Below are 12,783 nucleotides of genomic sequence, written 5' to 3' on the forward strand. Positions count from 1 at the left end.
AAGACTGGAAATATAACATTACATGTCACAGCCATGTCACACACAGTACCTTGAGGCAGCTTCTGTCAATGGGGTCCATTGGTGTTGGCCTGGGCCGGACCACCCTGACATCTTCACTGCCACACTCGAGAACATACCACAGCTCTACCACCAGGGCCTGGACGAAACCTGCAACACAACATCAATCCAGTGGTTTTAGTTTGGAGAAATTCTGAATTAAGATCAAAACTACATTCATTTTCACTATAATTCCATCCATAAGTAATACAATGACAGAATATATGACTATTTTGGTCATGAGTGAACTTTTACATTTATTTCTTTCGTTTGTTGTTACATTTTACACAGAATCGGAACTTGTTCAGAGGCAGTGTTGTACCATGAAACTCATAAAAGATGTGTTTAAGACATTTAAAACTGATATTCAATTCTGTTCACTTGACACACACTCATATCTCATACTCTCCTAATCTTTAAAAAAACTTGACACCTCATCTTACTCTTTCTTCCTCCATTTATCCAGTCACACACAATGTGACAAATGTGTTGCTTCTGGGCTGCTTGTCCCCTGCTTTATTTTGTCTTTGTAGAACCAACTTGGAGTACAAGCCTTGAGCATCACAGCTGGTAAGTGCTTGTTTGTGCGAGAAGTTGCTTTAGTACCTGAACTGTGCAAAGCCACCACCCCTGGAGCAGTCGCTGCCACCTGCGTCACCATCACCCCGTATCCAAACTTCTCACAGCGACTCACCTTCAGAACACAGAAAACACAAAAGTATATCAGTGCTTTAGTACCATCTTTTTAGTTTTTGCTTATATAATTCGGATGAAGGCAAGGTCAGAACAGTGTTAATATTTAAAAGAGTAATATAGAAAAAGAAGGACTTGAATCAAAGCAAACTGAGCTTTATTTTGAAAGAAAAGGAGAATTGTAAATTGAGCATTTAGTATGCATTCCTGCTATGACACTGCCAGAATCCTGAAGGGGCACCACATAATCATGTAGTTGAGCATACTGAGGAGAAATCAAATTGCAAATTGATTTTTGAGTGTGCAGGCCCTTCATTAATTACAACACAATGTCACAACTAAAAATAGACTAAATATAATTACATTCCATAATTAAGTGAAATGCCAAATGAGTGAAGCAATTACATGAATGTGTAAACAATGGAAGTAAATTAAGCCCACAGGGGATTAGCTAAGGTTTGCAGTATGACTGAGTGTGTCTACAATATAAATCATGGACAATGCTATGTATATAAGGCATATGCACAGTCCAGGGATTAATAAATTAAACCCAGTGTGGGGGTAGCAGCATGTAACAGGCTCCAGGCTACTGGTGAATACTGAACAGTCTCCAGGAAATATGACTGTGGCCTTGAAGTGGAGCAGGGGCAACAAATTATCACAGAATCGAGAATGAATTAGGGATTCGGATGACACAAGCCAACACAATGGATAAAGGTCTTCAAGATAAATCATGTTCTGCAGGATCAGACATTATAGAATACAAAAGCTTAGAAATACTGCATCCATGCATATAGTATTGTACACAGCAAACATTCAGTTTGTGTAGGAGTAACACCAATCCCACATCTTTAAATGAACAGGATTTTTGAGGGTCTAATGATCATCTTTTTCTTGTTTGTCTTAGCATCATTGGTTTAACTACACAATTCACAGGACTTTGTGATCATCATGCAAGCTCACCCAGAAATCAGAACCTTTCCAAGTTCATTTTGATGGATTTTCTCGAATGGAATTCTTTGTATGTGTTTTCAAAGCCTCGTCAATTGCTTACTTTTTACTTGACTGGGTTCAGACTTGTGCTGAGCATACAATATAAAATCTTCATTTGCAACATGTATACACATAAATAGTTGTTGCATAATGTTTTACTAATCAGATAACAATTAGAATGGCACTCAGTAGAGCACATACTGTACCTCTACCAAGGCCCAACATTCAAGCCTAATCCAGTATCCTGATTTTTTCATCAAGACACATGCCTTATTCCTTAAGAAGTATGAAGAACATGTTGTAAAATACTCAAAATACGTAGGAAAATGATATGATGAATGAAGCAATTCCTCGACCCGTCTCTTTATCTGGATCTGCTCTAAAGGTTAATGGGGTCTATTCTGGGCTGAGACCCATCCTCCATCCAAGTTTTGTGTTCATCAATCTGTTCAGTAGCTTTTGTTAAATCCTGCCGACAAACAAACCAACTAACAGAAACAGGTGAAAACACAACCTCCTTGAAGTAGATACAAATATTACACGGTAATTTCAAAAAATATGAAATGACTCCTCTCTGAATGTTAGCCAATTATGCTGTATGATCTATTTCCAAAGATGAAAACTTCATGATTTTCAAATTAATTCAATATAATTTCCCGCAACAGTCTGCGTGTAATGACATTTTTTTCCTTATATCAATGTTGGCTGACTACAATTTAAGCCAACGTGGCAAAGAATCCCTGAACAGCATAATATTATTTCAGCATCGATGCTATCAAGAGGGATTAAAAATCGAGCCACAGTTAATGCTCCCAGGGCTTCCTTAAAGGTGATGAAACAGTTCCATGTTCCATTAGCTCTTATCAGCATTTCTGCTCTAAAGTCCAGTGTTTTGTAAAATTGATTGCTATGAAGATTGACTCATCTGATTGGCTTACATTTTAACTTCAAATCTGCTACCAGAATTTTTACAACTAAATGACTCCTACTTAGTAGTAGGGGTTTACATCAGCTTACACAAAGACAGCAATTGGTGTGCTGTAGGTGAAGGGGGTTAGTGCTGCTGTTCCCTCACTGAGACAGTTGAGGTTCCCTTGAGCAAGTCATTTGGCCACCAAACTGAGTCACTAGGGCCTTGTATTAACAAGTGCAGTTAAATCAGGCAGTTTCCAGGTGTGACTGTGTGTAAGTGTGTATGTGTGGAGCAGGGTGTTGCTGTAAAAGAAAGGACTATACATGAACATTGGAAATGTCAGCACACCAGGAAAACTGTCCGTAAATATACAGAACTTCTGAAGTATAAGACAACATTTTGAACACTATTAAGATGGAAAAGGACCAAATTAAAAACATCCACTGTTACACTTGTGTTTGATTATAAAGATCTGTGCTTGTTGTTACCTGTAGTTTTCTAGTAAAGCGAGAGAACATGTAGGAGACACACTCATTGATGGCTCCTGTCTGTTGGAGCAGCAGAAGGCCTTTAGGAGTTGCAGCAAAGTTCAGCAGGCTATCCAACAATGTCTCTTCCCAGATGAGCCTGTCACAAAATGAGAGGGAAAATCAGAGGGAGAATCAGAGTAAGCTGCAGCACCATGTATTCACACACAATGCATTTAAAATCATGAGATTTAAACATACACAACATCAGAAGTTAAACTGGGCAAACAGTGGTGAATACAGTACTTAAGTGTTTGTATGTGTGTGCATGTATCCTCACATGTTCTGCAGCTCCTGGGTGGATTTTCCAGCAGCGGCTCCAGGAACCGGGGTCGGAAATCTTTCTGACTGAGAGCTGGTCTAGAGATAAAGAATTAATACGTTTTATCATTATTATTACTCAATGTATGAGTGTTTGGACACATCTGAAGACTTTGACCAGAATTAATCACGTCATGCTCCTGTGTGGGAGACCTAAAAGCAGCTCCCTGTGTTTTCTTTATTTAACATTCAATTAACCCTGATCCTGACATTTGTCTACAATGAGCCTTTTATGTTTTGTCTAGATATTGTAATTTTTTAAATCTATAACTGATCATTCAATTTTACCTAGAAAAAATGTTAATAGAATACAAATTAATTTTTAAAATGTAGTCCTACAGAACCCAACGTTTGTGACAGACATTTATACTGTATGTTAGACTTGTGCATTTTTAACAAACTAATTGATTAGGAGGGGGAGTAGCTGAGGTTGATGACTGCGTAGTTGTGACATAACAACAATACAGAAGTCCTGATTGATTGTTTAAAGGCAGTTTTTGAATAAAGGCTGTCTGTATTTCTGCGTAGTTTTTTTTTTTTTTATTTCCCAGTATTTATATATCATCTACATCTCCCTTTATACAATATGGAATTTAACTGGCAACTGTTTTTGGTACCCTTGTGAACTCATGCCCCCCACAAACTTAAGGGGCCATGTTGGTGTGTTTACAGAAGAAGGAGTGAGGTCATATGGCATCATGACCGTGAAAATAGATATGGTGCCGTCCCGTGTATCACAGTGGAGTACATGCAGAATGATTATTAATATTTAACAAACATTTCGTAAAGTCATGAGGAAGTAATCAGGGAAATGTTGAAGACTGATGGCAAGATGTCTCATAGAAGTTAATTTTCACATGGACTGTGAAAGCAGTTTCACTACTTGCCTTTTCTCTGTTTTTATCTGGATCTCTATCATAGTTTACTTGGTTTTGGTTTTGGTTGCACATTTAATTGTTAGTTTTTGTTTTCGGGTTTCCTTTTCAAGTTTTCTTTTTCAGTTCAGATTACATTAATAAAGGTCTTGTGATTCTTCAGTATGACAAGAAAACTATTCTAAAAATCCAATGAAGCAGATTAGAATGGTTAGTTAATTCCTTCCATTTGCAAGCAGTGGGTTCTTGATGCAGTGGAGGAATAAAGACAGAGCACAGCATTCACATCAAGCTAATTAAACATGATAGGAGTATTCTAGCCAGAGACACATTAGACATGGACACCACTCCATTAGATATTCTAGGGAGAAAACAATTAAGAGACAAATTTCATCCACCATATTTTACAATGTTTTTATGGACAGATTAGTTATTATTCTCCAAGAAAGGCTCTCATTTATCTCTTTTAGAGAATCTGCCTGCAAAAAAGGACCAATTCCATACAGTATTCCCAAATATTTACTAGAATTTTTATAGTTCTTTTTATATAAAACCTTCCCCTTAAAAACACAGAATCTATTCAATAACCGCTCGAAATCTGATATGAAACCTAAGCCATAATGTATGTGAATATCTGACACAAAGACAAACTGATCCATGTTATATTAAGAAATTAAGTGCAGATACCTTTTTCCAGGCAGCAGCTACAGCCTTGTGCAGGCCGTAGGGTCGGAGCACCTGTAAACCCTCACAGGTGTTGTATATCTGCCTACAGACAAAGATGAAGGCTCCACATAACGTATCAGACAAGTCGGATTCACTTAGTGATGACAGCTCTTTGTCCAGCAGCCTGAGAGTGAACTGTACGATGACATGAGCAGCAAAGGTTCTGCAGAGGAGACACAGAGATATATGTTGACAAGAGATACAAAATACACATTTTATGTGTTTAATATGAGATCCAGCGAAAATGTATGTTGACTGCGTTTATATGAGTACCCTGATTATCCAGGTTTATGACTGTCTGCAGTTGTGTCTTAAATTCTCATCATATCAGTCACTATAATTTGTGCCAACACAGAATATTCAGAAACCAGCATATTGTATATACATGCCAAGTTGTCTCAATCCAACTGCTCCAGGTAGCAAATCTCAAAACTGTTTCTCAAAACTGGGATAATGTCGTATGTATCCAGGTTTCTGAAACCAGGATATGATGTTTACATGTGAAGCAGATATTTAAAAAAAAACTGATCATATCCGGGACACTGGAGGCATGTAAATGCACGCAGTATGCAATGAACACAGTATATCGAATCCATGACTTCTGTGACTGATGCAGACTTTGCCCTTTTTATGTTTTCGAACTTTTACACACACAAGAGCCTCTATAAAACACTGAAGAAAGCGGAAAAAAACAAAAAAGCATAATAGGTCTCCTTTCATTCCTTTCCCTTCCATTGTTTTAATGCTGTTTTGCTTAATATTAAATGCATTCTATTACATTTATTATTATTACTCTAATTGACCTATTTGTATTGCTCCCTGATTTACAAATCATCTAATTCCCAGGCTTTCCTTGTCTTCACTATTTGTCTAAATTTCTAGAGTGACAAAAAAAACTTGGGAATTTAAGTTCCCAGTGCACTTTAACATGCTCATTAATACAGCATATTTCTCAGAGGAGATATATGCAAGGATTAATTGGCGGACTATTTTATTACATTCATCAAAACAACAATTTGTACTCAACAGCCGTATCCACCTTAATGAATGTATTTTTGCTACTTTACAACAACAGGCTATAGCATAAGGTTGGACAGAGTGACCCAGGTTACAGACAGGTCAGGGTCAGCCAATTAAAATAGAATACATTAATACTGAACACTCTGAGTGAACCTGATTGCCTTTAATAAAACATACTGTTGGAATCTGAGCAGATCAAAGATATAATCGCAGTGACTGACGAACCAGCAACATTCCGGGTCTAATCTGTTCTCCTTGCAGAATCAGGGGGATTTGTTATGCAAACTTAACTTTATATTAAAGTCTTTTTGCTCCGTCAGAAAAATGTAATTTATTCAATACCATGAAAGATACAAAATGAAATTGTCTATCTAATCATAATTCAATCACAGCGCCTCACCTCTCACTGAGGGCTACTACTAGATTCTTCTCATACAAGAAGAGAGATAATCCTCTGTCGGTGTTTGCGATGCGAGCCAAGACGTCAGCGATGAGAGTCAGTGTTGCTGCGGGAGATTTTAATTTAGCCTGCAAACCGTAGAGAATACACAAACAAAGATTACCCAGCTGATTCAGAAACAGGTAGAATCCCAGGAGGGATGGACAGATGTTGAATACTGAAATAACATCATTAACTTTGACAAGGATGAAACTGAGGAAAAGCTATTATATTTTCAAGCGTGATGCCTCCACAAACAGTTTTTCAAAATAACCTTCCGGTTATGACAAATAAACAAATACTCTCTTTTTGTCCTTATAACATGATTCTAACAAACACTTTAGGATTCAGATATGTCGCTGGAATCAAGGATAAAAGTTTGGTTTGTGGTAATGGTTGAGGTTAGGATAGGTTTGTGGTTGTTCACCTTGTGTTAGTGGCTAAGATTAGGACTGGATGTATAAATCAGAGAAATATGGTAAAAGGAAATGTTATGCATTTAAAGGGATAGTTCGGTTTTTTTGAAGTGGGGTCATATAAAGTACATATCTATAGTCGATCTGTTTCCTACCGTAATCACCGATCAGCGCAGCCTAGGTTTGGAGAAGTAGAGAGCTGCTCCAGCCCAGAGGCTCGGCTTTGTACTGCAGTGAACGGGGTTCAGCAAAAAAGCGAAATTAACCACCTAAAACAAGGCTCACCTAAAAAAATTTACATCAGGTCAAGTGTACGTTGTATAGGTAAAATTCACACCGCTTAACATCGCCGTCAGGCCGCGCTTTCTTTTGGCACTACATTTTCTCAACCGCAGAACCTCCATATCCCTACGCATGAGCGCTAATGCAGAAGAATACGGAGAGTTAAGTTTCGTTTTTATCGAAAGTAAACCTATCGTCCAGCAGCTGGGCCTCGCGCTGTATTCCACCGCTCGCAGATCAGCTGTAGCCCAGTTACGCTAGTGCATAGGGATACGAAGGTTCTGCAGTTGAGAAAATGTAGTGCCAAAAGAAAGCGCGGTCTGATGGCGATGTAAAGTGGTGTGAATTTTACCTATACAACGTATCCTTGAACTGATGTAAAAAATTTAGGTGAGCCTTGTTTCTGGTGGTTAATTTCGCTTTTTTGCTGGACCCCGTTCACTGCAGTACAAAGCTGAGCCTCTGGGCTGGAGCGGCTCTCTACTTCTCCAAACTGAGGCTGCGTTGATCGGTGATTACGGTAGGAAACAGATCGACTATAGATATGTACTTTATATGACCCCACTTCAAAAAAAAACGAACTATCCCTTTAATGCTGGGTGTTAAAATTGGAACTACTGGTCAGGAAATGAATCAAATCATTGGAAAGTAGGGGGAGCGCTTAAGGCTGAAGCATTTATTATGACTAAATTTGCCATATTTTAGTTGCTTGTGTCACAGTCAGAGAGAGAGAGAGAGAGAGAGAGAGAGAGAGAGAGAGAGAGAGAGAGAGAGAGAGAGAGAGAGAGAGAGAGAGAGAGAGAGAGAGAGAGAGAGAGAGAGAGAGAGAGAGAGTGAGTGAGTGTGTGTGTGTGTGTGTGTGTGTGTGTGTGTGTGCATGTGACCTGCTGTTCAGTGAGCAGAGCTATAACTGGAGCCAGCAGTGTCTCTATCACAGGGGTCTGGTGGAGACACTCTGCAGCACACTCTGTCCTCTCACACAGCTTCCAAAGCACCTCCATGGCAAGACCACTGGGAGACAAGGAGTCTGAAAGCATGAACAGTAAATTATAACCTTTTTTCAACTGAAATAACCTGTGCTTTGTGTTTGGACTGTGTCGATATATTATTCAAATAAAGTACATGCAAATCAAAACATTTGACAATAACCCGAGAACCAAATGTTGCCATATGCTCCTACCAAACCAGCTGGATGCTTGTTTTCCAGAATGGATGCATTTAAATCATAGACAGTATTAAAGAAGCCACAGTGACGTCACCCACTGTGACCATTTCTGCATTGGCTTCACTTTTCAAACCAAGAGACAAGAGCCATTTCTTTTTTAAATGTATCATGATTTATACATTGTCATCATAGGTGTGTATAAACTATCATTACAATGCTGATGACATGTTAATCTACAGTAACAGTTAAAGCAATGTCAGAGTATACATAACAATCAATAGAATGAAAGAGATCAAGAAGCATGATGAGTTCTTTAACCTTTGATACCTGAAGGACATTTTGCTAGTAATACCTCTCTTTTTTTACTTGACTAAAATCTCAATGCAGGACTGATTTGAAGGATATTCTACACTGTAATATTTCTACCTTTATTTCAGTACATAATACAAATGAATTAATAATTAAATATTGCCTTATAAGCTTTAAATCGAAATTTAACAACCTCGGTGTCACACACACAAATATTAACTGTGCATCTACCTCTGACACTGCATTCTGCAGCAACATCACACTGCTCAGAATAGACTCTCACAAGTGGTGCATGTAGTAGTTTCGACCAAGCAATCTAAATTCAACAAGAAATTTAGAACGTGCTCAAATCAGCATGACAGCACGCCTGACTCATTCAAAATATTACGCCGCCAAGTCTGTGGTAACATTGTATTCATCTCCATGGCAACATTGTAACTGTCAGAGCTGGAGTAGGAAACGGTGGAAAGATAGGCTACAAAATGGATCAGTTTGTTGTTAATTTTGATTTATTTGGCAGTCTCAGTTTGGATGAATGGTTGGAGGAGGATGAGAAGAACCAAATGACAAAAAATTTATAACTATATAAACTATATGTAACTACTTAAGAGCACATTGGAGGTTAATAAAGTGATAAATCTGGAACTTCTCTGTTCTTCATAATTAGATAATTATAAGACAAAAATGAAACAAGTCCGAGCTAAGTATTTTTTTTCTTTTTTTTTTAGAAACGTTATTTATTACTCATGAAAATAAATCACAAACCACCTGTCAGCTGCCAAAGTCACATTTATAGAACAAAGTGTCCTGTTTGAGCCGAGAGAGTAGCCTATTCCCTTCGGTGTGAGAGACACTATTGTGACCGAGGTGAAAATGTTTTATAAAAAATATAAAAGAAAAAAATCGACATCTTTGTTATAACTTGGGCTATAAAAATAAGCATTTTCTGTTTATCTGTGCAGCATTGATTTAGTTTGGGAAATTCCCAGACTGCGATAAAACATTAACGTCAGCTCAGAGTTCACTCATCTGGGACTAGAAAATCCTTTCTGTTGCTAGGTCGTTACTAAGGGTTGTATTATTTGCTGTAGTGGTAAACTACGTTCCATTACACATATGAGTCTACTGACGTGACTGATTTTGTTTGTTATTAGTCAGACCCCATGTGTTTCCATGGAAACGCGATGCACACTCACAAAAACCTTTAAAATATGAGAGCAAATTGTCCATCAATATGGATATATTTTGATTATACATTTTATTTTTGTTGTATTAGTTGTATAATTGCAATATTACCCTCGAGGACATGCTTTAACGTCATTTGAGCACTTCAGTGCTGGCCACATCACTGTCGTGCTCAAATGACGTTAAAGCACACCCTCGAGGGCAATATTGCTTAAATATCCTCCAACCAAGACAAACTCAGTCTCACACACACAAACATTAACTGTGCATCTACCTCTGACACTGCATTCTGCAGCATCATCACACTGCTCAGAATAGACTCTCACAAGTGGTGCATGTGATCCTCATCAGACTGCAGGTAAAATATTAATATAAATCTATGACTTGCTCAACATGACTTCCTGTGGCAGCAAAGCAAGCTGCTCCTCTGACAAAGTCATGGTAGGGGACACTATTGATCACTGGCAGGGAAGCAGCTGCAGCGTAATTCATGAGAATGAATGGTGCAATAAAGCAAGGTCTTCCAGGAGACAACCACAGAACTGCATGACTCAGTACAAGGTTAAGAGATAAAAGATATGGTCTGAGCAATGCTGTTATGCCTCATAGGGAGGGTCACCATGTTCCTTCGGTCCCTGAGTCCAGACTCACAATCTGGACAGAAATCAGGGAGGAAGTCGAAACTCGTTTACGTAGTTCAAATCCGTGTGTGAGTGTGTGCGGCCTCACCTGTGTGTGAGGTGTCACTGTGCAGAGGTTCAGGGTGTTGGTACATGATGTTGATCAGGATGACAACCAGGTCTGTCACGCTGACTGGAACTGAAAAACACACACATACAACCAATAAATGAATAAATCAGTCAGTGTCTAGACCGAGACAGTATAAATAGTGAGTACTGCTGAGAAAGAAATGGAAGGAGACCAGGTCTGAAATTTTGGTAACCTTGGAGATAAGGATAATCTTGGCTCACAGTTTGAGCCAAATGTTATGAACGGGGATGTGTTTTATCATCCGTTATATTTTGTGATGAAGTTGTGATGAGAATTTTTCACTATTTTATACCCAAATTGCATCAAAGATGAAACTGAAAAATAAATGATGATCAAAATAATTTTGTGATGAGCCCATATACATATAACGATGTTAACATAACAAGCACATAATGCAAGACAAGCAATGATCAAACAATTAATCTGTTAGTTGATCGTCTAGACTGTCTCGGTGTCTAGACCGAGACAGTATAAATAGTGAGTACTGCTGAGAAAGAAATGGAAGGAGACCAGGTCTGAAATTTTGGTAACCTTGGAGATAAGGATAATCTTGGCTCACAGTTTGAGCCAAATGTTATGAACGGGGATGTGTTTTATCATCCGTTATATTTTGTGATGAAGTTGTGATGAGAATTTTTCACTATTTTATACCCAAATTGCATCAAAGATGAAACTGAAAAATAAATGATGATCAAAATAATTTTGTGATGAGCCCATATACATATAACGATGTTAACATAACAAGCACATAATGCAAGACAAGCAATGATCAAACAATTAATCTGTTAGTTGATCGATGGACAATTAATGGCTAAATGTTCTGATAATTGATGATATCGTTAATCACTCATTTATCAAGCAAAAATATCAAATGTTTGCTGCTTTTCTTTTTCAATTATGAAAGTGAAAAGAAGAGTCTTTGCTTCTTTTGTTGAACCAACAGTCTAAAACCCAGGGGAATTTTGACAAACATTGTTATAAAAATATTATTAACTAGCTATAATGTACAATGAAAATAATCAGCATATTCATAATAAACATAATAACTATATACAGCCGCACTAAATACTTACTGTATAATTAATCTTCACTACCTGAATATTCTTCTGGTGATAACATTTTTTCATACTGTAGGACGAAATGTAAGGAAAACTACTGTCCACCAAGTAATGTCACAGCCAGAATGTGATAATATTACTTAGTAAAGTGTTTGAGCTGTCTGAACTGGAGACATTTATAAGTGACTGGAGTTCTTGGCACAGTATCTAAATGGTGTACTAAAGTAAAAAATATAAAACAATAAATCGCATTTCAACTTCTTTTGGCTCGCTCTATCTCGGTTTCTGAGAGAACAACTCTACTATTGCCAGAAAAATTATAAAACATTATCAGTTGTCACTGTGACAAAATCAGGAAAAATGGCCTGCAATAGAAACTACAAAAAAAATGTGTTTAGTAATTGACACATATGATGACACATGAGTGAGGTACAGATCTTGTGCCCACGTCAAGGTGTGGAGAGTGGGTGCTATGATCAATATAAACTGCTCTAACGTCACTGATTTGATTGCCTCCAGACTTACTTGGAATAAGGGTGGTTAATGGTTAACGGTTAATAAAACTGTGATTAGAGCAGTGACAGTGGGCAATGAGTCTGCCATTCACTCTGTTACATAATTTTGTCAGAGATAAAGTTGGGTGGAGGGACCAAAATCATTGGACTGGAAGGGAGTGGTGCCAACGCTGATCAGACGCATTTCCACATCTGCTATAAAGATTGCAGTGATATTTTGTTGTATAATCACTACGGGAGATATGATGGTAATAAACTATAACCAACAAACGATGCATTTTTTCCTTTATCTCCTTTGAAGCTGCCAGCAATGGACAATGAAATGTTCTTGAAGGTGTTTACATAACAAAGGAAGAGTTTAACTTTTCATGAATTATCTGATTGCTTAATAATTGCTTCCTGGTGTAAAGATGAGGAGCTGATACCATTCTCATGGCTCTTCAGAAAATACATAAATAAATACATGCAAAGTCAGCTGCGGGTTAGCTCAGTTCAGCAAAAAGACTGAAAACACGGGG

At 37.9% G+C, this 12,783-nt stretch overlaps 1 protein-coding gene across 2 annotated transcripts in view; it reads right to left on the reverse strand.

The window, feature by feature from the left end:
* Positions 1–12,783, reverse strand: part of tbc1d32 (TBC1 domain family, member 32) — a 92,279-nt gene that overhangs the window by 69,325 nt on the left and 10,171 nt on the right. For both annotated transcript variants that reach the window (XM_030406266.1, XM_030406267.1), the window contains exons 14-21: positions 10,651–10,740; positions 8,147–8,289; positions 6,526–6,653; positions 5,067–5,268; positions 3,464–3,543; positions 3,145–3,283; positions 664–751; positions 50–168 (exon numbers count right to left, since the gene is read on the reverse strand). In XM_030406266.1, coding sequence (XP_030262126.1) covers positions 50–168; positions 664–751; positions 3,145–3,283; positions 3,464–3,543; positions 5,067–5,268; positions 6,526–6,653; positions 8,147–8,289; positions 10,651–10,740 — 989 coding nt within the window. The remainder of the gene's footprint in view (positions 1–49; positions 169–663; positions 752–3,144; positions 3,284–3,463; positions 3,544–5,066; positions 5,269–6,525; positions 6,654–8,146; positions 8,290–10,650; positions 10,741–12,783) is intronic.

This window comes from Sparus aurata, chromosome 22, assembly GCF_900880675.1.
Source record: "Sparus aurata chromosome 22, fSpaAur1.1, whole genome shotgun sequence".
Taxonomy (NCBI): domain Eukaryota; kingdom Metazoa; phylum Chordata; class Actinopteri; order Spariformes; family Sparidae; genus Sparus; species Sparus aurata.